The 24,569-nt window shown below is 41.6% G+C and overlaps 4 protein-coding genes across 4 annotated transcripts; all 4 read left to right on the top strand.

The window, feature by feature from the left end:
- The first annotated feature begins 342 nt into the window (after positions 1 to 342).
- Positions 343 to 2,311, top strand: LOC120470589 (zona pellucida sperm-binding protein 4-like). Its single transcript, XM_039660169.2, has 8 exons — positions 343 to 823; positions 899 to 1,086; positions 1,165 to 1,262; positions 1,331 to 1,488; positions 1,567 to 1,759; positions 1,822 to 1,969; positions 2,053 to 2,125; positions 2,202 to 2,311. The coding sequence occupies exons 1-8, from the start codon at positions 385 to 387 to the stop codon at positions 2,276 to 2,278; spliced, it is 1,374 nt and encodes a 457-aa protein (XP_039516103.2). The 5' UTR covers positions 343 to 384; the 3' UTR covers positions 2,279 to 2,311.
- Positions 2,312 to 4,844: 2,533 nt separating this feature from the next.
- On the top strand, positions 4,845 to 6,864 carry LOC120470544 (zona pellucida sperm-binding protein 4-like). Its single transcript, XM_039660100.2, has 8 exons — positions 4,845 to 5,390; positions 5,466 to 5,653; positions 5,723 to 5,820; positions 5,887 to 6,044; positions 6,121 to 6,313; positions 6,378 to 6,525; positions 6,606 to 6,678; positions 6,755 to 6,864. The coding sequence occupies exons 1-8, from the start codon at positions 4,880 to 4,882 to the stop codon at positions 6,829 to 6,831; spliced, it is 1,446 nt and encodes a 481-aa protein (XP_039516034.2). The 5' UTR covers positions 4,845 to 4,879; the 3' UTR covers positions 6,832 to 6,864.
- A 3,707-nt stretch (positions 6,865 to 10,571) lies between these two features.
- On the top strand, positions 10,572 to 13,297 carry LOC120492036 (zona pellucida sperm-binding protein 4-like). Its single transcript, XM_089120964.1, has 8 exons — positions 10,572 to 11,113; positions 11,189 to 11,376; positions 11,444 to 11,541; positions 11,608 to 11,765; positions 11,842 to 12,034; positions 12,806 to 12,953; positions 13,034 to 13,106; positions 13,183 to 13,297. Exons 1-8 carry the CDS (start codon positions 10,603 to 10,605, stop codon positions 13,257 to 13,259), a joined length of 1,446 nt encoding a protein of 481 aa, XP_088977090.1. The 5' UTR covers positions 10,572 to 10,602; the 3' UTR covers positions 13,260 to 13,297.
- Positions 13,298 to 17,421: 4,124 nt separating this feature from the next.
- On the top strand, positions 17,422 to 19,350 carry LOC120470588 (zona pellucida sperm-binding protein 4-like). Its single transcript, XM_039660168.2, has 8 exons — positions 17,422 to 17,890; positions 17,966 to 18,153; positions 18,215 to 18,312; positions 18,379 to 18,536; positions 18,613 to 18,805; positions 18,870 to 19,017; positions 19,096 to 19,168; positions 19,242 to 19,350. The coding sequence occupies exons 1-8, from the start codon at positions 17,452 to 17,454 to the stop codon at positions 19,316 to 19,318; spliced, it is 1,374 nt and encodes a 457-aa protein (XP_039516102.2). The 5' UTR covers positions 17,422 to 17,451; the 3' UTR covers positions 19,319 to 19,350.
- Positions 19,351 to 24,569: the final 5,219 nt, after the last annotated feature.

The following is a 24,569-nucleotide window of genomic DNA, read 5'->3' as shown; positions in this document are numbered from 1 at the left end:
ATATATTCAACTTTCTGTGTAATAATTTCTGTATTTAAATTTCTGTGTAATAATATCACTCAAATTAGTAGGCTACAGCATTTGAACTGCATGCATAAGCAATGTGGTGCTGCATAAATTGGTAAAAGACAGAAATAGTACAAGCATACTATTCTGAATTCAGCTCAATGTGTGGTTTTGTGTATGTTCACATAGGGAGGAAAAAAGAACAAAATTGTTTTAAGAACCAATAGAATAGTCCAGTTGCATAAACTACCACCCATGCAAGTCTGGAGAATCATGACTGTTAATGAAGTGGGAAGGATTATCATTAATTAGCCACAGTCTGTAGAGTACAAAAAGACCAAAGGGCAGCATCTAAACAGTGTGACTCGCTGTTGAACAATGGCAGGAAGTTGGTGTGCTCGTCTGTCTCTGGCACTTTGTGTTTGGCTCTGTGCTTTCTGTCATGCTGTTCCACAGTGGAGTAATCTGCCACAGAATCCTCAATCTCTGATGTTCCAGCAACCTGACCAGCGGTTTCAACAGCAAGCTAGTCAACAGTTTTCTCAGTCAGTTCAACAGCAATCTAGTCAACAGTTTCCTCAGTCAGTTCAACAGCAAGCTAGTCAACAGTTTCCTCAGTCAGTTCAACAGCAAGCTAGTCAACAGTTTCCTCAGCAGTTTCAGCCTAAGCAGCCAGTGGTACAGGCAGAGCCCCTTGACAAATGTGCTGTAGCTGATTATGAGCAGATCCAATGTGGACCACCTGGTATCAGTGGTGCTGAGTGTGCAGCCATCAACTGCTGCTTTAATGGACAGCAGTGTTACTATGGGAAGGCAGGTAAGAGTGAGTCAATCCAAAGTGCTCATGTTAAACTGATCTTCAGCAATAACCTGCTCTTGTGACTCATTCCAGTGACTGTCCAGTGTATAAGAGATGGTCAGTTTGTGGTAGTGGTGGCTAGAGATGTTACGCTGCCTCGACTGAGCCTGGATTCAGTCCGTCTCCTGGGTGGAAGTGATCCACCTTGCAGTCCTGTGGGATCCACACCTTTCTTTGCTATATATCAGTTCCCTGTCACTGCATGTGGCACGAGCATGATGGTGAGTAGCTTTTTGATTGTGTTGTCTTTCTCTCTGCGTGGCTTATGGAAGTGATACCAACAGTGTTACTAAATGCAGGAGGACAGTGGATATGTGGTGTATGAAAACCGAATGGTCTCCTCGTATGAAGTGGTTATTGGACCACTTGGTTCCATTACAAGGGACAGCCATTTTGAGTAGGTGACGTATGCTTTATATTTTATGTTAATCATTGGCAAATGCTACAAGCTCATGGTTTGTCCAGGCTTCTCTTCCAGTGTAGGTACTCTGCTACTTCTGTGGAAGCTCTGGTTGTGGAGGTCAACAGTGTTCCTCCACCTCCACCAGTAGCTGCTCCTGGACCCCTCAGGGTTGAGCTTAGACTGGCAAATGGTCAATGTGTCACTAAAGGCTGTGCTGAAGGTAAGTGTTAGTCCCAAGTTTGCCTAAAGCCTCTTAAATTCCAGTTTGCAGTTGTTTAGTGTATCACCGTATCATCAGGGGACGAGGCCTACACATCCTACTACAGTGATGGTGATTATCCAGTTACAAAAGTCCTTCGAGAGCCTGTTTATGTTGAGGTACGCATTTTGGAGAGGACTGACCCCAACGTTGTGCTGATGTTGGGACATTGCTGGGCGACACAAACCCCCAGTCCACTCAGCCTACCCCAATGGGACCTTCTGGTTGATGGGTGAGTAAGGCCTGACTTTATCTGTGTGCTGTAAGGTCTTTCTGACTATCTTTTCCTTTCAGATGCCCGTACCAGGATGATCGTTACCTGACCGCATTGGTTCCAGTGGGTGGGTCTTCTGGTCTTCAGTTTCCAACCCACTACAAGCGCTTTGTTGTGAAGATGTTCACATTTGTAGATCCAGCATCACTGGCTCCTCTGCAGGAAACCGTATGCTCTGCAGCCTTACCTCAAGCCTTAATATTAGTGCTCTTTATAGTGAATTTCGACTTAACCCTTTCCCTCTCTTTTAGATCTTCATCCACTGTAGTACAGCAGTGTGCCATCCCTCTTCTGGATCCTGTGAGCAAAGCTGCACTAGGAGAAGTGAGTGCTTGTTGTAAATTAACTTCAGGAACTGAATTTATTTAAATGCCCCTCATGCTTCTACCACTTTTTACAGGAAGAGATGTGCACATCAAGACCATCTCTAGTGGGCAAGCTGTGGTGTCTAGTGGAGAAGTTCTGCTGGTCATGTGAATTTGGTGTTCTAATAAACTTCCTGAAATTCAACATTAGTTTCTCTTTGGTATTGATTTGATATGAGTTTTTTCTTTTTTCTTTTTTTTTTTTTTATTCTGACAGTTTGACTTATAGGGCTGTACTACCAAACCTCTTCATCTGTGCATTGAAGTTCTAGACTTGAAGCCAAGCTTCTGCCCAAGCCTTGATGGGCTCTGTAGCCTACAGAGCCCATAAAGCAGGGATCTCCCATCCCGTTCCTGCAGGGCTACCTACCTGCAGACTTCAGGTCCATCCCTGCTCCAACACACCTGCCTGTAATTATCAAGCAACCCTCAACAACTTGATTAGATGGTCCAGGGTTGTTTGGGATATGAGCTGAAATCTGCAGGACTGTAGCTCTCTAGCAGGGTTGGAGACCTCTAGCCTAAAAGGACATGGTGGTGGGGAAAAAATTAGGATGGGAGGTTCTTTTTTTTGTAGGAGAATTGGGTTGTTGGTTGTTGTCTAGGTTATTGTGATTGCAAATAGGTGTCGTTTGTGTTAACGGTTAGCTCAAGACTATAGATCTGGGAAGTTCGAATAGCCTATGTGAATATATTCCCAACTTCACTGAACTCGCGTTAAGCACTGACTGCATTTCTTTATATTTGAGTCCATGTTCAAACATTATGATCTGCTCATACAGAGCTCTGAAACACTGCCAGCGGGACATTAAACAGAAAGTGCCTGTCCGAAATCTGGACAGGTTTTATGTGGGAACACAAATATCTTTGCGAGGGAACGCGAAGTTTCACAGGGGAACGCAAAAGATTTGGAAAATAAATCCTCCCAACCTAATTTTTTTTTTTGTCCACCACCACATCCCCTTAGGGGCTCTGTAGTAGGCCTAATGTTTTTATAAAAAATGTGTACTGTGCATTCAGCATGTTGCGGCTCTGTCAAACTAATGCTGCCATCATGACAATGACACACGGTTTTAATAATAATTCAATTTTAAATGATGTCAGGATATTTTAGTGTAGTTTATCGTGAAACCGATAATCGTTCCATCCTTAATGTATATAGTCTAAATGAGCGCCTTGCAGACTACTCGATTAGACAGGGCAATGGTAGATGTGTTTGCTGTGTGGTTTTGACAAATGACACTGCATCTCCGGCCTGTTGTACTGCACTAATCAAATTATCTTAAGGTGACAGACTAAAATATTAATCTCCATGGTCATCACTGCAGTAGGTTTTTTTGGAAGTAGATATTGAAAATGTATCATTTCTGTACACTTCAGGATTCAAGCCAACTCTGAAATGTGAAAATAGAGTATTTTGAAAAAAAACAGAAATCAGGGGGAGAAATAGAACTTAAAGAATAAAATGCACTAGAAATAGTTGCTTCAAATATAAACTTCAGAGTAAAATACACTACTTCACATAGAGTACTATTGCTGACCTTGCATAATATCTCTTATTGCAGGCAAATAATGACTGAATAACTGGCTTTTCTTTATAAAGAACTATTGAAATAAAACTCAAGGAACTAAGCAAATTTGTCTTGTCTTTTATTAAATGTAGGCTTAATGAAACGTTTTTTGTTTGTTTGTTTTTTCCTGATGTTTGCAATGTTGTGTAATATGGCACATGCAATGTCAGGGTCTGTCAGGCACAACCATCAGGCTTTTCAGACACTGAATTCTTCCCTTCAGTTGGCCAAAGTTCATTTCATTGTGCGGCCTTGCCCTAGAACTGCATTGTAACTGGTCTGGGGTTTGGGTCAGGGAATGGGGTCATAAAACACCTATCTCCAAGCAGGATCCTGTTGTTATCACCTGTTTAATGGAAAAATGCAGTTCTGTTAGGATCAGCATAAGTGTATGTAATACAGTGAGCTTGATATTTATAATTTTCCTTACAATGTGCATAAATGTGAATCTCTGAAAATTCATGCACAGAGTCATGCACAAGACCCTGGCCATTTTGCTTTCACATTGATTTGTGATATGGAACCTAGTCACACACTATTTACTCAGTCAACTGCCTTTTTTAAAAACTGACATAATATTACTAATCTGGAATATTAAAAAATGTAATAGTAACTTGGCCTCACATTTAGATTGTAAGCCCCCTTTCTGTTCACAAAATCCCTTCATTGAGGCCTTGATGAGAACATGTGTGCAGTCTATAGTCTATGGCACCAATCACATAAATTAAGCCAAAAGGACATACTTTAAGTCATAATCGGCATGGTCATCATGATTGCATTATCTTCATTAACAATTATAATATACCCTACCTACGTTGGCAAAAAGAAAAAAAACTGGCACCAGGTAAACTCTGCGAATGGCACAACAGACAGCACTTATCAAGTTCTCCGCATCTCCAATAGTGTAAAGGAAAGAGCCACTCGCAAAGACTTTTTGTGTATGTTCACATAGGGTTGAAAAACAAACAAAAATGTTTTAAGAACCAATAGAATCACACAGTTGCATAAACTACCACCCATGCAAGTCTGGAGAATCATGACTGTTAATGAAGAGGGAAGGATTATCGTTAATTATCCACAGTCTGTAGGGTACAAAAAGACCAAAAGGGCAGCATCTAAACAGTGTGACTCGCTGTTGAACAATGGTAGGAAGTTGGTGTGCTCGGCTGTCTCTGGCACTTTGTGTTGGGCTCTGTGCTTTCTGTCATGCTGTTCCACAGTGGAGTAATCTGCCACAGAATCCTCAATCTCTGACGTTCCAGCAACCTGACCAGCGGTTTCAACAGCAAGCTAGTCAACAGTTTCCTCAGCAATTTCAACAGCAAGCTAGTCCACAGTTTCCTCAGCAATTTCAACAGCAATCTAGTCAACAGTTTCCTCAGTCAGTTCAACAGCAAGCTAATCAACAGTTTCCCCAGTCATTTCAACAGCAATCTAGTCAACAGTTTCCTCAGTCAGTTCAACAGCAAGCTAGTCAACAGTTTCCTCAGCAGTTTCAGCCTAAGCAGCCAGTGGCACAGGCAGAGCCCCTTGACAAATGTGCTGTAGCTGATTATGAGCAGATCCAATGTGGACCACCTGGTATCAGTGCTGCTGAGTGTGTAGCTATCAACTGCTGCTTTAATGGACAGCAGTGTTACTATGGGAAGGCAGGTAAGAGCGAGTCAATCCGAAGTATTCATGTTAAACTGATCTTCAGCAATAACCTGCTCTTGTGACTCATTCCAGTGACTGTCCAGTGTATAAGAGATGGTCAGTTTGTGGTAGTGGTGGCTAGAGATGTTACGCTGCCTCGACTAAGCCTGGATTCAGTCCGTCTCCTGGGTGGAAGTGACCCACCTTGCAGTCCTGTGGGATCCACACCTTTCTTTGCTATATACCAGTTCCCTGTCACTGCATGTGGCACGAGCATGATGGTGAGTAGCTTTTTTTTTTCTCTGCGTGGTTTAGAATAGAATGGATGCCAACAGTGTTACTATATGCAGGAGGACAGTGGATACGTGGTGTATGAAAACCGAATGGTCTCCTCGTATGAAGTTGGTATTGGACCACTTGGTTCCATCACAAGGGACAGCCATTTTGAGTAGGTTGTATGCTTTATCATAAGTGTTAATCATTGGCAAATGCTACAAGCTAATGGTTTGTCCAGGCTTCTCTTCCAGTGTAGGTACTCTGCTACTTCTGTGGAAGCTCTGGTTGTGGAGGTCAATAGTGTTCCTCCACCTCCACCAGTAGCTGCTCCTGGACCCCTCAGGATGGAGCTTAGACTGGCTAATGGTCAATGTGTCACTAAAGGCTGTGCAGATGGTAAGTTTTTGTTTCAAGTATGCTTAAAGCCTCAAACTCTGTGTTGCAGCAGTTTAGTAATGCACCGTATCCTCAGGGGACGAGGCGTACACATCCTACTACAGTGTTGCTGATTATCCAGTTACAAAAGTCCTGCGAGAACCTGTTTATGTAGAGGTGCGCATTTTGGAGAGGACCGACCCAAACATTGTTCTGATGCTGGGACATTGCTGGGCGACACAAACCCCCAGTCCACTCAGCCTACCCCAATGGGACCTTCTGGTTGATGGGTAAGTAAGATCAGTCTTTATCTGTGTGCTGTAAGGCGTTCCTGACTGTCTTTTTGCCGTTCAGATGCCCATACCAGGATGATCGTTACCTGACCACATTGGTTCCAGTGGGTGGATCTTCTGGTCTTCAGTTTCCAACCCACTACAAGCGCTTTGTTGTGAAGATGTTCACTTTTGTAGATCCAGCTTCACTGGCTCCTCTGCAGGAAACCGTATGCTCCGTAGCCTTACCTCAAGCCTTAATATTAGTGCTCTTTATAGTGAAATTTTGACTTGACCCTTTCTCTTTTAGATCTTCATCCACTGTAGTACAGCAGTGTGCCATCCCTCTTCTGGCTCCTGTGAGCAAAGCTGCGCTAGGAAAAGTGAGTGGTTGTTGTAAATTAACTTCAGGAACTGAATTTATTTAAATGCCCCTCATGCTTCTACCACTTTTTACAGGAAGAGATGTGCACATCAAGACCATCTCTAGTGGGCAAGCTGTGGTGTCTAGTGGAGAAGTTCTCCTGGTCATGTGAATTTGGTGTTCTAATAAACTTCCTGAAACTCAACATTAGTTTCTCTTTGGTATTGATTTGATATGAGTTTTTTTTTTTTTTTTTTTGTGTGTGTGTGTGACCGTTTGACTTATAGGGCTGTACTACCAAACCTCTTCATCTGTGCAAGACTATAGATCTGGGAAGTTTGAATAGCCTATGTGAATATATTACCAACTTCACTGAACTCGAGTTAAGCACTGACTCCATTTCTTTATATTTGAGTCCATGTTGAAACAATATGATCTGCTCATACAGAGCTCTGAAACACTGCCAGCGGGACATTAAACAGAAAGTGCCTGTCCGAAATCTGGACAGGTTTTACGTGGGAACACAAATATCTTTGCGAGGGAACGCAAAGTTTCACAGGGGAACGCAAAAATTTGGAAAAGAACTCCTCCCAACCTAATTTTTTTTTTGTCCACTACCACATCCCCTTAGGGGCTCTGTAGTAGGCCTAATGTTTTTATAAAAAAGGTGTACTGTGCATTCAGCATGTTGCGGCTCCGTCAGACTAATGCTGCCATCGTGACAATGACACACGGTTTTAATAATAATTCAGTTTTAAATGATGATGTCAAGATATTTTAGTGTAGTTTATCGTGAAACCAATAAATGTTCCATCCCTAACGCCTTGCAGACTACTCAATTAGACAGGGCAATGGTAGATGTGTTTGCTGTGTGGTTTTGACAAATGACACTGCATCTCCGGCCTGTTGTACTGCACTAATCAAATTATCTCAAGGTGACAGACTAAAATAGTAATATAAAATATTAATCTCCATGGTCATCACTGCAGAAGGTTTTTTTGGAAGTAGATATTGAAAATGTATCATTTCTGTACACTTCAGGATTCAAGCCAACTCTGAAATGTGTCCTTTGACTTCAATGAAAAATATATACTCAACTTTCTGTGTAATAATTTCTGTATTTAAATTTCTGTTTAATAATATCACACAAATTAGTAGGCTACAGCATTTGAACTGCATGCATAAGCAATGTGGTGCTGCATAGCAAGTTGGCAGAATGGCAGAAATACTACTAGCATACTGTTCTGAATTCAGGGGCCCATTCTTCGTACGTTGCTTAAGACATCCGAGATCAAATGAGACATCCAAGATAATATCATCGTGCTAATCATGATCCGGCTACTTGGGTTCTTCGAACCCTCCTGTTGTTTAATGATTAGTATTGCTGGATTGAGTTATCTGAGGTAACTGCGTGTCCATGCGTTGGTTTAAAAGGGGATATGTATCGATAGTAGAAACAGTGATCAGCAACGCTGTTATTGGCTGTTCAGCATGGCCAAAGAACACACCCAGTTTTTGCCCAAGCAGAACAAGAGCTTTTAATGGAAGGTTGTGCTGAACAGTGTTGGGAGTAACGGCGTTTGAGTATAACGGCGTTACTAACGGCGTTATTTTTTCAGTAACGGGGTAATCTAATTAATTATTTTCCCCATTTTTGCAATGCCGTTATCGTTACTGAGAACGTAAAGTGGTGCGTTACTACAATTTGGGTTGAATGAAGCGCGAGATGTCAGTGTGTGATGCACATCAGCTGCCTGGAGAGAGCAGGGGTGGGGGGATGATGACGCCGTTGCAAATGCGATGATGATTGGCTGGGTGGGCGGATGCGCTACTCACGCGCTGTGTCACTGCACACTCTGACTACCACTAAACACAAGACAGCGACAATGACGATGACGAGCCAGGGAAATTCAAAGGTAGCGTTCTCGAACTGGAAGTACCGGCACTATTTCTCGCTCATTGAAATTAAAAGCAAGAATGTTTATGTAACATGCACGCTATGCCCAGGAAAAAAGACTTTATCCACATCTGCCTCAAGCTACTCGAATCTTATGAAGCACCTCACATCAATACATGCTAACACGACACTTGTTGCTGCTGCCAACCTAAGCCCAAATGCAGCTAGCGTGAGCTCCAGCAGCGAAGGAGACGGAGCCACTCTGTTAAAGCAAGCAACACTCGATTTTTCGGGTCAGCAACAGGTGACCAAGCCAGAGCTGAACACATTGATTGCAAGGTATGTTGTTGAAAACATGCTACCCCTGTCCACTGTGGAGTCTGAGTCATTCAGAGCTATCCTTGCTAAAATACCAATACGAGGAGGAGGAAGGGGGGTTGCCCCATGCCGAAACACTTTTGCTAAATTCGTAGACAGTGAATATGAAAATAATGAATATTGAACTCAAAAAGTCATTTGAGGAACTCGAGTACATTTCAACTACAGCAGACATCTGGACTGCCCACAATAAAAGTTACGTGGGTGTGACAGCACATTGGATCAATCCAAATAACATGGAAAGAGAGAAAGCAGCTCTTGCCTGCAGATGGTTTAAGGGGAATCATACTCATGATGCTATTGCAGTTGAGCTTGACAATATACACTCAACATATGGGATAACACATAAAATCACAGCAACAGTGACTGATAATGGCTCTAATTTTGTTAAAGCATTTAAGAGGTACCAGCCACTTGAGGAGAGTGATTCTGAAGAAGATGATGAAGATGAGGTGACATTTACAGACATTAATGATGCTTTACAAGCAACTGATGATAATGATGGTGATGTTGTGATCACTTTGCCCCCTCACAAGAGATGTGCATCACACACACTTAACCTGATTTCATGTACAGATGTTGACAAGTGGCTGCTGTCAAAACCTGCAACAAAGGCTGTTTACAGAAGTGCTACTGCCAAATGTTCTGCCCTATGGAACAAGACTAGTCGATCAACTTTGGCTACTGAAACAGTTGATGAGGTGGTGTCAAAAAAGCTGCTTGTACCTTGTACAACACGATGGAATTCCTTCTATGATGCCCTGGCTCGAATATGTGAAATATCCATGGTAGACCTTAACACCATCTCCTTCAAATTAGGACTGACAGCGATAACAGAAAGGGAACACCTGTTTTTAAAGGAGTACAGCACTGCGATGAAGCCCCTTACAGTTGCCCTAGATATCTTCAGGGAGAAGACGTAAATCACGTAAATCACGTAAATTAAGCCTAAAGGACATACTTTAAGTCATAATCGGCATGGTCATCATGATTGCATTATCTTCATTAACAATTATAATATACCCTACCTACGTTGGCAAAAAGAAAAAAAAAACTGGCACCAGGTAAACTTTGCGAATGGCACAACAGACAGCACTTATCAAGTTCTCCGCATCTCCAATAGTGTAAAGGAAAGAGCCACTCACAAAGACTTTTAGGACAATACAAACATTTGGTGCTGTTGTTAAAGCCCAGCATCAAATCGAACATTAATGTGCATTTCCAACACAAGAAAAAAGAAAAAAATCTCAGAAATTAGGCTACACTATCGCGCTGCGCTAAGAGACTTCCTGTATCAGCCGCGATCTAAATAAGCCTGGTCGTGAGCAGGTTTAAGCTTATGGACCTGTTGCTATGACAGAAGAACCAAACAATCCAAGATCACAGCAAATCATCAACAATCAAATCCAGCTAACTGAGTTTGCGACGTACGAACAGCGGCCCGAGCTCAATATGTGGTTTTGTGTATGTTCACATAGGGTTGAAAAACAAACAAAAATGTTTTAAGAACCAATAGAATCACACAGTTGCATAAACTACCACCCATGCAAGTCTGGAGAATCATGACTGTTAATGAAGAGGGAAGGATTATCGTTAATTATCCACAGTCTGTAGGGTACAAAAAGACCAAAAGGGCAGCATCTAAACAGTGTGACTCGCTGTTGAACAATGGTAGGAAGTTGGTGTGCTCGTCTGTCTCTGGCACTTTGTGTCGGGCTTTGTGCTTTCTGTCATGCTGTTCCACAGTGGAGTAATCTGCCACAGAATCCTCAATCTCTGACGTTCCAGCAACCTGACCAGCGGTTTCAACAGCAAGCTAGTCAACAGTTTCCTCAGCAATTTCAACAGCAAGCTAGTCCACAGTTTCCTCAGCAATTTCAACAGCAATCTAGTCAACAGTTTCCTCAGTCAGTTCAACAGCAAGCTAATCAACAGTTTCCCCAGTCAGTTCAACAGCAATCTAGTCAACAGTTTCCTCAGTCAGTTCAACAGCAATCTAGTCAACGGTTTCCTCAGCAGTTTCAGCCTAAGCAGCCAGTGGTGCAGGCAGAGCCCCTTGACAAATGTGCTGTAGCTGATTATGAGCAGATCCAATGTGGACCACCTGGTATCAGTGGTGCAGAGTGTGTAGCTATCAACTGCTGCTTTAATGGACAGCAGTGTTACTATGGGAAGGCAGGTAAGAGTGAGTCAATCCAAAGTGCTCATGTTAAACTGATCTTCAGCAATAACCTGCTCTTGTGACTCATTCCAGTGACTGTCCAGTGTATAAGAGATGGTCAGTTTGTGGTAGTGGTGGCTAGAGATGTTACGCTGCCTCGACTGAGCCTGGATTCAGTCCGTCTCCTGGGTGGAAGTGATCCACCTTGCAGTCCTGTGGGATCCACACCTTTCTTTGCTATATACCAGTTCCCTGTCACTGCATGTGGCACGAGCATGATGGTGAGTAGTTTTTTTTTCTCTGCATGGTTTAGAATAGAATGGATGCCAACAGTGTTACTATATGCAGGAGGACAGTGGATACGTGGTGTATGAAAACCGAATGGTCTCCTCGTATGAAGTTGGTATTGGACCACTTGGTTCCATCACAAGGGACAGCCATTTTGAGTAGGTTGTATGCTTTATCATAAGTGTTAATCATTGGCAAATGCTACAAGCTAATGGTTTGTCCAGGCTTCTCTTCCAGTGTAGGTACTCTGCTACTTCTGTGGAAGCTCTGGTTGTGGAGGTCAACAGTGTTCCTCCACCTCCACCAGTAGCTGCTCCAGGACCCCTCAGGATGGAGCTTAGACTGGCAAATGGTCAATGTGTCACTAAAGGCTGTGCAGAAGGTAAGTTTTTGTTTCAAGTATGCCTAAAGCCTCAAACTCTGTGTTGCAGCAGTTTAGTAATGCACCGTATCCTCAGGGGACGAGGCGTACACATCCTACTACAGTGTTGCTGATTATCCAGTTACGAAAGTCCTGCGAGAACCTGTTTATGTAGAGGTGCGCATTTTGGAGAGGACCGACCCAAACATTGTTCTGATGCTGGGACATTGCTGGGCGACACAAACCCCCAGTCCACTCAGCCTACCCCAATGGGACCTTCTGGTTGATGGGTAAGTAAGGTCAGTCTTTAGGCTTGTTCGACTTCATGCAGCTCTGCGCAGACCGATCGTCGGCTGACTTGAAACAGTGCATGCCGGTTAGAAATTTTGTCCGACTTGATGCAGCGCTGACTCCACGTGACTGTGATGTATGCCATCAAAGTACCGCGAGAGCGATACGAGAGTAGCCGGAGGACTCAGCCAGCGCAGCTTCTCAAGAGCGGCTGCACGAGCTCTGATGATGTCACAGCTGTTCCACGATTCGCCGGATTCACCGCATGACAACGATCACGTGCGTTTAGTGTTTATTCTCACACCTTTAGTTCCACTAAAGCTCACAAATCAGTATTTTATAACAGTAAACACTCTTTTCATGTAGTCGCAATGTTATATTGTGTCATGCTTATCATTTTTATCTAAATAAAACTGATTAAAAAGCGTTGATTTCACGTCATTGATTATAGGCTTATTTTGAACTTTATTCTAGTTCAAACAGATGCTCTATGAAGCAGTAAAGTATTGAATGAAAATGTGTCTGAAATATCTGTTTATTTGGCAAATGTTGCATTTATTTCACTTCAGCTGTGGTATAAGCATGCAAACACCACGTGAGCCGTCACTACGGGAACCAGAAATTGTCCGACTTCACGTCTCCGTTTGCAGCTCCTCCCCGCCTGCACGCGGCTGTTCTCGCCGATCGGTTGCATCCAGCCGCAGGCGATGTCGAACACACCTTTTATCTGTGTGCTGTAAGGCGTTCCTGAATGTCTTTTTGCCGTTCAGATGCCCATACCAGGATGATCGTTACCTGACCACATTGGTTCCAGTGGGTGGATCTTCTGGTCTTCAGTTTCCAACCCACTACAAGCGCTTTGTTGTGAAGATGTTCACTTTTGTAGATCCAGCTTCACTGGCTCCTCTGCAGGAAACCGTATGCTCCGTAGCCTTACCTCAAGCCTTAATATTAGTGCTCTTTATAGTGAAATTTTGACTTGACCCTTTCTCTTTTAGATCTTCATCCACTGTAGTACAGCAGTGTGCCATCCCTCTTCTGGCTCCTGTGAGCAAAAATGCGCTAGGAAAAGTGAGTGGTTGTTGTAAATTAACTTCAGGAACTGAATGTATTTAAATGCCCCTCATGCTTCTACCACTTTTTACAGGAAGAGATGTGCACATCAAGACCATCTCTAGTGGGCAAGCTGTGGTGTCTAGTGGAGAAGTTCTCCTGGTCATGTGAATTTGGTGTTCTAATAAACTTCCTGAAACTCAACATAAGTTTCTCTTTGGTATTGATTTGATATGAGTTTTTTTTTTTTTTTTTTTTTTTTTTTTTTTGTTACAGTTTGACTTCTAGGGCTGTACTACCAAACCTCTTCATCTGTGCATTGAGGTTCTAGACTTGAAACCAAGCTTCTGCCCAAGCCTTTATGGGCTCTGTAGCCTACTAGGCTACAGAGCCCATAAAGCAGGGATCTCCCATCCCGTTCTTGCAGGGCTACCTACCTGCAGACTTCAGGTCCATCCCTGCTCCAACACACCTGCCTGTAATTATCAAGCGACCCTGAACAACTTGATTAGATGGTCCAGGGTTGTTTGGGATATGAGCTGAAATCTGCAGGACTGTAGCTCTCTAGCAGGGTTGCAGACCTCTAGCCTAAAAGGACATGGTGGTGGGGAAAAATTAGGATGGGAGGATTTTTTAATTTTTTTTTTTTTTGTAGGAGAATTGGGTTGTTGCTCGTTGTCTAGGTTATTGTGATTCCAAATAGGTGTCGTTTGTGTTAACGTTTAGCTCAAGACTATAGATCTGGGAAGTTTGAATAGCCTATGTGAATATATTACCAACTTCACTGAACTTGAGTTAAGCACTGACTCCATTTCTTTATATTTGAGTCCATGTTGAAACAATATGATCTGCTCATACAGAGCTCTGAAACACTGCCAGCGGGACATTAAACAGAAAGTGCCTGTCTGAAATCTGGACAGGTTTTATGTGGGAACACAAATATCTTTGCGAGGGAACGCAAAGTTTCACAGGGGAACGCAAAAATTTGGAAAAGAACTCCTCCAACCTAATTTTTTTTTTGTCCACTACCACATCCCCTTAGGGGCTCTGTAGTAGGCCTAATGTTTTTATAAAAAAGGTGTGCTGTGCATTCAGCATGTTGCGGCTCCGTCAGACTAATGCTGCCATCGTGACAATGACACACTGTTTTAATAATAATTCAATTTTAAATGATGATGTCTAGATATTTTAGTGTAGTTTATCGTGAAACCGATAATCGTTCCATCCTTAATGTATATAGTCTAAATGAGCGCCTTGCAGACTACTCGATTAGACAGGGCAATGGTAGATGTGTTTGCTGTGTGGTTTTGACAAATGACACTGCATCTCCGGCCTGTTGTACTGCACTAATCAAATTATCTCAAGGTGACAGACTAAAATAGTAATATAAAATATTAATCTCCATGGTCATCACTGCAGAAGGTTTTTTTGGAAGTAGATATTGAAAATGTATCATTTCTGTACACTTCAGGATTCAAGCCAACACTGAAATGTGTCCTTTGACTTCAATGAAAAATATATACTCAACTTTCTGTGTAATAATTTCTGTATTTAAATTTCTGTTTAATAGTATCACACAAATTAGTAGGCTACAGCATTTGAACTGCATGCATAAGCAATGTGGTGCTGCATAGCAAGTTGGCAGAATGGCAGAAATACTACTAGCATACTGTTCTGAATTCAGGGGCCCATTCTTCCTACGTTGCTTAATACATCCGAGATCAAATGAGACATCCAAGATAATATCATCGTGCTAATCATGATCCGGCTAGTTGGGTTCTTTGAACCCTCCTGTTGTTTATGATCAGTATTGCTGGATTGAGTTATCTGAGATAACTGCGTGTCCATGCGTTGGTTTAAAAGGGGATATGTATCGATAGTAGAAACAGTGATCAGCAATGCTGTTATTGGCTGTTCAGCATGGCCAAAGAACACACCCAGTTTTCGCCCAAGCAGAACAAGAGCTTTTAATGGAAGGTTGTGCTGAACAGTGTTGGGAGTAACGGCGTTTGAGTATAACGGCGTTACTAACGGCCGTATTTTTTCAGTAACGGGGTAATCTAATTAATTATTTTCCCCATTTTTGCAATGCCGTTATCGTTACTGAGAACGTAAAGTGGCGCGTTACTACAATTTGGGTTAAATGAAGCGCGAGATGTCAGTGTGTGATGCACATCAGCTGCCTGAAGAGAGCACGGGTGGGGGGATGATGACGCCGTTGCAAATGCGATGATGATTGGCTGGGTGGGCGGATGCGCTACTCACGCGCTGTGTCACTGCACACTCTGACTACCACTAAACACAAGACAGCGACAATGACGATGACGAGCCAGGGAAATTCAAAGGTAGCATTCTCGAACTGGAAGTACCGGCACTATTTCTCGCTCATTGAAATTAAAAGCAAGAATGTTTATGTAACATGCACGCTATGCCCAGGAAAAAAGACTTTATCCACATCTGCCTCAAGCAACTCGAATCTTATGAAGCACCTCACATCAATACATGCTAACACGACACTTGTTGCTGCTGCCAACCCATGCCCAAATGCAGCTAGCGTGAGCTCCAGCAGCGAAGGAGACGGAGCCACTCTGTTAAAGCAAGCAACACTCGATTTTTCGGGTCAGCAACAGGTGACCAAGCCAGAGCTGAACACATTGATTGCAAGGTATGTTGTTGAAAACATGCTACCCCTGTCCACTGTGGAGTCTGAGTCATTCAGAGCTATCCTTGCTAAAATACCAATACGAGGAGGAGGAAGGGGGGTTGCCCCATGCCGAAACACTTTTGCTAAATTCGTAGACAGTGAATATGAAAATAATGAATATTGAACTCAAAAAGTCATTTGAGGAACTCGAGTACATTTCAACTACAGCAGACATCTGGACTGCCCACAATAAAAGTTACGTGGGTGTGACAGCACATTGGATCAATCCAAATAACATGGAAAGAGAGAAAGCAGCTCTTGCCTGCAGATGGTTTAAGGGGAATCATACTCATGATGCTATTGCAGTTGAGCTTGACAATATACACTCAACATATGGGATAACACATAAAATCACAGCAACAGTGACTGATAATGGCTCTAATTTTGTTAAAGCATTTAAGAGGTACCAGCCACTTGAGGAGAGTGATTCTGAAGAAGATGATGAAGATGAGGTGACATTTACAGACATTAATGATGCTCTACAAGCAACTGATGATAATGATGGTGATGTTGTGATCACTTTGCCCCCTCACAAGAGATGTGCATCACACACACTTAACCTGATTTCATGTACAGATGTTGACAAGTGGCTGCTGTCAAAACCTGCAACAAAGGCTGTTTACAGAAGTGCTACTGCCAAATGTTCTGCCCTATGGAACAAGACTAGTCGATCAACTTTGGCTACTGAAACAGTTGATGAGGTGGTGTCAAAAAAGCTGCTTGTACCTTGTACAACACGATGGAATTCCTTCTATGATGCCCTGGCTCGAATATGTGAAATATCCATGGTAGACCTTAACACCATCTCCTCCAAATTAGGACTGACAGCGATAACAGAAAGGGAACACCTGTTTTTAAAGGAGTACAGCACTGCGATGAAGCCCCTTACAGTTGCCCTAGAAATCTTCAGGGAGAAGACGTAAATCACGTAAATTAAGCCTAAAGGACATACTTTAAGTCATAATCGGCATGGTCATCATGATTGCATTATCTTCATTAACAATTATAATATACCCTACCTACATTGGCAAAAAGAAAAAAAAAACTGGCACCAGGTAAACTTTGCGAATGGCACAACAGACAGCACTTATCAAGTTCTCCGCATCTCCAATAGTGTAAAGGAAAGAGCCACTCGCAAAGACTTTTAGGACAATACAAACATTTGGTGCTGTTGTTAAAGCCCAACATCAAATCGAACATTAATGTGCAATTCCAACACAAGAGAAAAGAAAAAAATCTCAAAAATTAGGCTACACTCTCACACTGCGCTAAGAGACTTCCTGTATCAGCCGCGATCTAAATAAGCCTGATCGTGAGCAGGTTTAAGCTTATGGACCTGTTGCTATGACAGAAGAACCAAACAATCCAAGATCACAGCAAATCATCAACAATCAAATCCAGCTAACTGAGTTTGCGACGTACGAACAGCGGCCCGAGCTCAATATGTGGTTTTGTGTATGTTCACATAGGGTTGAAAAACAAACAAAAATGTTTTAAGAACCAATAGAATCACACAGTTGCATAAACTACTACCCATGCAAGTCTGGAGAATCATGACTGTTAATGAAGAGGGAGGGATTATCATTAATTATCCACAGTCTGTAGGGTACAAAAAGACCAAAAGGGCAGCATCTAAACAGTGTGATTAGCTGTTGAACAATGGCAGGAAGTTGGTGTGCTTGGCTGTCTCTGGCACTTTGTGTTTGGCTCTGTGCTTTCTGTCATGCTGTTCCACAGTGGAGTAATCTGCCACAGAATCCTCAATCTCTGATGTTCCAGCAACCTGACCAGCGGTTTCAACAGCAAGCTAGTCAACAGTTTCCTCAGCAGTTTCAACAGCAAGCTAGTCAACAGTTTCCTCAGCAGGTTCAACAGCAAGTTAGTCAGCAGTTTCCTCAGTCAGTTCAACAGCAAGCTAGTCAACAGTTTCCTCAGCAGTTTCAGCCTAAGCAGCCAGTGGTGCAGGCAGAGCCCCTTGACAAATGTGCTGTAGCTGATTATGAGCAGATCCAATGTGGACCACCTGGTATCAGTGGTGCAGAGTGTGTAGCTATCAACTGCTGCTTTAATGGACAGCAGTGTTACTATGGGAAGGCAGGTAAGAGTGAGTCAATCCAAAGTGCTCATGTTAAACTTATCTTCAGCAATAACCTGCTCTTGTGACTCATTCCAGTGACTGTCCAGTGTATAAGAGATGGTCAGTTTGTGGTAGTGGTGGCTAGAGATGTTACGCTGCCTCGACTGAGCCTGGATTCAGTCCGTCTCCTGGGTGGAAGTGATCCACCTTGCAGTCCTGTGGGATCCACACCTTTCTTTGCTATATATCAGTTCCCTGTCACTGCATGTGGCACGAGCATGATGGTGAGTAGTTTTTTTTCTCTGCATGGTATAGAATGGATGCCAACAGTGTTCCTATATGCAGGAGGACAGTGGATATGTGGTGTATGAAAACCGAATGGTCTCCTCGTATGAAGTTGGTATTGGACCACTTGGTTCCATTACAAGGGACAGCCATTTTGAGTAGGTGATATGCTTTATCGTTAGTGTTAATCATTGCCAAATGCTACAAGCTCATGGTTTGTCCAGGCTTCTCTTCCAGTGTAGGTACTCTGCTACTTCTTTGGAAGCTCTGGTTGTGGAGGTCAACAGTGTTCCTCCACCTCCACCAGTAGCTGCTCCAGGACCCCTCAGGATGGAGCTTAGACTGGCAAATGGTCAATGTGTCACTAAAGGCTGTGCAGAAGGTAAGTTTTTGTTTCAAATATGCCTAAAGCCTCAAACTCTGTGTTGCATCAGTTTAGTAATGCACCGTATCCTCAGGGGATGAGGTGTACACATCCTACTACAGTGTTGCTGATTATCCAGTTACAAAAGTCCTGCGAGAACCTGTTTATGTAGAGGTGCGCATTTTGGAGAGGACCGACCCCAACATTGTCCTGATGCTGGGACATTGCTGGGCAACACAAACCCCCAGTCCACTCAGCCTACCCCAATGGGACCTTCTGGTTGATGGGTGAGTAAGGCCAGTCTTTATCTGTGTGCTGTAAGACGTTCCTGACTGTCTTTTTGCCGTTCAGATGCCCTTACCAGGATGATCGGTACCTGACCACATTGGTTCCAGTGGGTGGATCTTCTGGTCTTCAGTTTCCAACCCACTACAAGCGCTTTGTTGTGAAGATGTTTACTTTTGTAGATCCAGCTTCACTGGCTCCTCTGCAGGAAACCGTATGCTCTGCAGCCTTACCTCAAGCCTTAATATTAGTGCCATTTAGTGAAATTTTGACTTAACCCTTTCTCTTTTAGATCTTCATCCACTGTAGTACAGCGGTGTGCCATCCCTCTTCTGGCTCCTGTGAGCAAAGCTGCGCTAGGACAAGTGAGTGCTTGTTAATTTACTTCAGGAACTGAATGTATTTAAATGGCCCTCATGCTTCTACCACTTTTTACAGGAAGAGATGTGCACATCAAGACCATCTCTAGTGGGCAAACTGTGGTGTCTAGTGGAGAAGTTCTTCTGGTCATGTGAATTTCTTGTCTTAATAAACTTCATGAAACTCAGCATAAGTTTATCTTTGGTATTGATTTGACTGGAGTTGGTGGTTTTGTGACTTGTCAGTTTGACTTCTAGGGCTGTACTACTAAACTTTTTTTTCTTTTGTGGATTGAGGTTCTAGACTTGAACTAAATAGGCCAAGCCATTTAACTTAACTATTTGCTAAGCTCTAGTTGGTAACTTGGGCCACCTTTCATGTTTCACATGGTATCAAATTAAGGGTTGTGTAACCTGTCATTAAGTATATCATCTGGAATCAAATCTATCAACCTGCACTTAATTTTCCTTCTACCCCAAGTTTATTACAGCATTTTATTTACACCTGTTATCAAGCATTTGTATAAATCCAATCACAAGTGGACTGGTAAATACAAAAATAGTCTAATTTTAATCCAGCTTTGTTTTGAGCTCGTTTCTTTTTGATCACTTCCAGAGGTAATCAAACGCATTTAACCAGGGGCCTGTTCCATATGCTGTAACTCGGTTGGCTTGATTGGATTGTTGGTGATTTGCCATGATCTTGGATTGTTTGGTTCTTCAATGCTCATCCTGGACTTGCTGTCATAGCAACAGGTCCATCAGCTTAAACCTGCTTGCGAGCAGGCTTATTTCATGTTCGCAGGATTAGATCGCGACTCATACGGGAAGTCCTTTAGTGCAGTGCGATAGTGTAGCCTAATTTCTGAGATTTTTATTATTTTTTCTTTCCTTTTGTGAAACGATTATCATGAGGGTGTCATTTAAATACATTATTTTGTTGGAAATGATGGATTAATGTTCGATTTGACGTCTGGTTTAACAGCACAAAATGTTTGCATTGCCCTAAAATTCTTTGCGAGTGACTTTCTTTACGTTATTGGAGATGCGGAGAACTTGATAAGCTTTCTGTTGTGCCGTTCGCAAAGTTTACCTAGCGCTCTTAGTTTTTTTGTTTTTTTAGCTTTTGCAAGCCATTTATGACCCAAGATTGTATTTTTTTTCTTTTCTTTTTCTGATTTTTAATGAAGATAATGCAAACATGATGACCATGCCGATTATGACTTACAGCCCCTTCAGGCTTAACTTACGTGATTGGTGCCATACACTGACAGTACACATGTTCCTATGAAGGCCTCAATGAAGGGATTTTGTGAGCAGAAAGGGGGCTTACAATGTAAATGTGCAGCCAAGATACTATTAAATTTTTCATATTCCAGATTATATTATCAATATTTTTAAAAGGCAGTTGACTGAGTAAAATCTCTTAAGGCGGGCGTACACGGTACGAATTCTGACGGTCGGAAGATCGTATGCCCAGGCACACTTTACGAGTGCGTTTATACAAAAATCGTATGGAGGCAGTGATATACGGCACGATTTTACGACCTGCTGAATTCCGAAGAAATCGCACAAAGTTCCGCACTAAAAACTCTCATAACTGCATATAAAACATTGATACAAGCCGTGGTTATTTTGCTATAGGCTCGATTTCAGCACCGCGAAACGGACGTCCGGACGGACATAGTTACGGTAGGCTACACATTCAAAAATAAATTTCAAGCTCTCTGAATGATTAATTAGCCGTTTAAACCACCTCATGTGAGCGTTTGCAATTCATTTTGCTCCGAGAAGCTATCGCCGTGAACGGGGCTTGAGTGAGCTTGAGCGCGTTGTGAGAGTGAGGGCGCGGGTGCCAGATCCCGTGTTGCAAGATCCACATAATGGAAAGGTGCCAGTATCTGGACTTGTTTTTTGGATTAATGTCATGCTTTAGGAAGTTATTAAAGTGGTTCGTAATATATTTATCTTATTTTCAAAACACAAGCTTTGAACTTATTTTGGATTTTTATATAATTTCTTTGTTTTTGTTAGTTTTTGCTTGTTTTTCGTAGCAATATCTGGCAACATTGTTCTGTCGGCATTAATAAAAAAAGCTTAGGCTGTAGACAAACTGTTATTGCTTTTAGGAGGATACAAACATAGCCTAATGATCATCGTGATGTGTAAGAATCTGTAAGAAATGTATAACACTATCAAAAACAATAGCATAGCCTACAGTTGTTTCAGAATGAAATATGCCAAATACTGGCCAGTAGGAACACGGCAGATGCTGTTTAGTTAACCTTTCACAAAGTCATCATAAAAACATTAATTGAAGCAGTGTTTCTAGTAGTCCACACCATTTTCGTATTTCTTCTGTGGATTTCCTCAGCTCCCGATTGGTCAAATTCAGATAGATCGACAAATCGGCTCATTCAACCGCATATACCTCACGAATGCAAGCAAACAGCTCCCGAACTTTTTCGACATGCTTAAAAATTATCGGGAGGTCGAGAGGTGCTCGGCTCGGCTCGTATCTTCCTCGCACACGATACGAGCCGCGACATGCGAGCATAACCGATTTACACGCGATTTCCCCCGAGTGAAAAAAATCATCTGCGAGCTCGTAAAACAGCAAAAAATCGCACCGTGTACGCCCGCCTTTAGATGGTTAGTGTGACCATGTTCCATATCACAAATCAGTGTGAAAGCAAAATGGCCAGGATCTGTGCATGACTCAAGAATTTTCAGAGATTCACATTTACGATATTTGAACGTGGTTAGGAAAATTATAAATATCAAACTCATGGTATTACATACACTTAGGAGAACTGCATTTTTCCATTATACAGGTGATTACAACAGGATCCTGCTTGGAGATAGGTGTTTTATGACGCCATTCCCTGACCCAAACCCCAGACCAGTTACAATGCAGTTCTAGGGCAAGGGCACAAAATGACATGACCTTTGGCCAACTAAAGGGAAGATTTCAGTGTCTGAAAAGCCTGAGGGTTGCACCTGACAGGGCTTGTGACATTGCATGTGCCATATTACACAACATTGCCAACATCAGAAAAAGAAAACAAATTTTAATTAAGCCTAAAATAAAATACAAGACAAATTTGTTAGTTCCTTGAGTTCCTTGAGTATTTCAATAATTCTTTGTAAAGAAAAGCCAGTTATTCATTCATCGTTTTAAAAGAGATATTATGCAATGTCCCCCTGATTTTTGTTTTTTCAAAATACTCTATTTTCTGTTGGAGACTCATAGGGAACAATTTCACCCTGTGTCGTTTGTGTCACACATGCCTCATGCAACAAATAAAAAGGAAAAGTTGTCTCTACACTGCCCACCCCTGTATCACTGCTTTGTGCAGACTCTGCTGTAGGCCTTTCTGTACATGTGGACTCCTGTCAGAAATAGGCACAAGTATAAATCAATTAAAGTATCCATGCAACTGACAGCAGCGCAAACAAGTGCTCAGCTTGATTTCAAAAACAAAACATTTTAGCGCTAGATCTCTTATGAGCGAACTAAATTAATGCTCTGCTAGTTAACTGGAGATGTTTTATTTGTATTAAGTACATCCATGCCTCAATGTTTCCAAAAGTGGTGGGTACAAAATGATTAATGATGAAATCTATGCCTATGCTTACCTCTCTACGCAGTTTCAAGCGCAACATCTTTGTTGCATGCACGCTCGCTCTAGATTATGGGATGTTTTGCTGTAGTCAATCACGAGTGGCTCGACAGGTAGATATATAGATAAACTCATCTTTCAGGCATTTGACCGACCAGGTTGAAACTTCAGCGTGAGAAATCGGGGTGTGGCGTGAGAGTGTGAAAATTGGGTCAATTGCGTGAGTTTCACGCTGAATGTGTGAGAGTTGGCAGCCCTGACTATATCAGGACAGACAACAATAAATAAGATACACAGTTTGACACAGAATGCTTGCTGAGGCACAAAAGCTGTGATTTTATGCTTTCCTGGTCGTGACGTCACCCGCCTGTGATGTTCTGTCTCGTCATTGAATTAGATGACCTTTTTTTTTTTTAGATGCAATCAAGCAGAGGCTTTCCCAAAGCGTCATTGATGCAGTGCGAGTTCTCAACACAAGTAATTTTGTATTATTTCCATTGACAAGTTTAATTTGACATCCCAATTATGGGTGGCCTAAATCTGTTTTTTTTTTTTTTTTTTTTATAGTTTAAGCTAAAAAATAAAGTTAACATTTAGGAGAAGTTAGCTTTGCATCATTGCATGATTAGACCATGAAAATACACTTCATCATATACAGAATTTGATTATCTATTATCATTACTATAATAATACAAAATACCATCACTATAATAACAGATTACAGCTGACCTCTCTGATTACATACTTGTTCTTACAACAGATACTGCAAGAAAAAGGGACGCACTTTAAATTCTGAAAGTTCATCCTGCCAAATGTGGCTTTTTGTGACATTAATAATAATTGTGTCCATTTTTTCCATATCATTACACTTTGGATAAAAGCATCTGCTAAATGAAATATGTTGTGGAATATATATATATATATATATATATATATATATATATATATAAATTATGCTTAGACACACTGTAAAAAGTGGTAACATGCAATTGCCTTAAAATACCTGATTTAACCCATGAAAAATAGGTTTGTTGGTATAAATTAATGTATTTAGGTTGATTCAGTATATTATTTGATATATATTTTTCACCTTAATAAAAAAAGTTAATGTTACAGTTTTTAGGTTACCATTTTTTTCAGTGCACCATGTCTTGGTAATTGTTTCAGCCAATAAAAGTTGTTAGTTTTATGATGGTTGAGCGTATTCGATAAGCATCAAACATCCAAATGTCACAAAATATGTAAATGAATAGATACTATACAGGATATTTTCATATTCTGTCTGAAATAATCTGCCTAGCCAGAGCTTAGAAAGAGTTTAATCTCTCCTCCATCAATAATTGGTTCACAATGATGCACACAATATAACCAAGATGCCAATTTAATGCGAGGCACTACAGGTGAATAGGGTAAAATTTGAAAATAATAGATACCACCATGAAACTTCCTAAGTTGATTACTTCCACAAGTATATACAAAAATGTATTGCAAGTTTTTGAAATTTGTATGTTTAATTATGCAAATTAGGCATTATCTCATTAAATATGCACAATTTTGATTTATTTTCAGTAGATAGATCTGAACATATGATAAAGCCAGGTGCAAAATTATTTTTTCATTTTGTTTACACACAAGATGAAAAAAAATAGTTCAGAGGGATTTCAGGATATATATGCTTTCATTACCTAGGAAATCAAAATATATTTTCCATAGCCTTAAAGGTCCCCTGACATGAAATTTTCATTTTTCAACATTTTTTAACATTAATATGAGTTCCCCTAGAC

This window comes from Pimephales promelas, chromosome 16 (assembly GCF_988280905.1).
Source record: "Pimephales promelas chromosome 16, fPimPro1.hap1.1, whole genome shotgun sequence".
NCBI lineage: Eukaryota > Metazoa > Chordata > Actinopteri > Cypriniformes > Leuciscidae > Pimephales > Pimephales promelas.
The sequence above is the reverse complement of the archived record's forward strand: the minus strand, read 5'-3'. Positions and strand labels throughout refer to the sequence as shown.

Excerpts from the sequence above, each read along its gene's own strand:
- LOC120470588 (XM_039660168.2), top strand. The coding sequence starts at position 17,452 with ATGGCAGGAAGTTGGTGTGCTTGGCTGTCTCTGGCACTTTGTGTTTGG. Across the intron at positions 18,154-18,214 it reads CATGTGGCACGAGCATGATG|GAGGACAGTGGATATGTGGT; the intron begins GTGAGTAGTTTT and ends TCCTATATGCAG. Across the intron at positions 19,169-19,241 it reads GCAAAGCTGCGCTAGGACAA|GAAGAGATGTGCACATCAAG; the intron begins GTGAGTGCTTGT and ends CACTTTTTACAG.
- LOC120492036 (XM_089120964.1), top strand. The coding sequence starts at position 10,603 with ATGGTAGGAAGTTGGTGTGCTCGTCTGTCTCTGGCACTTTGTGTCGGG. Across the intron at positions 11,114-11,188 it reads GTGTTACTATGGGAAGGCAG|TGACTGTCCAGTGTATAAGA; the intron begins GTAAGAGTGAGT and ends GACTCATTCCAG. Across the intron at positions 13,107-13,182 it reads GCAAAAATGCGCTAGGAAAA|GAAGAGATGTGCACATCAAG; the intron begins GTGAGTGGTTGT and ends CACTTTTTACAG.
- LOC120470589 (XM_039660169.2), top strand. The coding sequence starts at position 385 with ATGGCAGGAAGTTGGTGTGCTCGTCTGTCTCTGGCACTTTGTGTTTGG. Across the intron at positions 1,970-2,052 it reads TGGCTCCTCTGCAGGAAACC|ATCTTCATCCACTGTAGTAC; the intron begins GTATGCTCTGCA and ends CCTCTCTTTTAG. Across the intron at positions 2,126-2,201 it reads GCAAAGCTGCACTAGGAGAA|GAAGAGATGTGCACATCAAG; the intron begins GTGAGTGCTTGT and ends CACTTTTTACAG.
- LOC120470544 (XM_039660100.2), top strand. The coding sequence starts at position 4,880 with ATGGTAGGAAGTTGGTGTGCTCGGCTGTCTCTGGCACTTTGTGTTGGG. Across the intron at positions 5,391-5,465 it reads GTGTTACTATGGGAAGGCAG|TGACTGTCCAGTGTATAAGA; the intron begins GTAAGAGCGAGT and ends GACTCATTCCAG. Across the intron at positions 6,314-6,377 it reads TGGGACCTTCTGGTTGATGG|ATGCCCATACCAGGATGATC; the intron begins GTAAGTAAGATC and ends TTTGCCGTTCAG.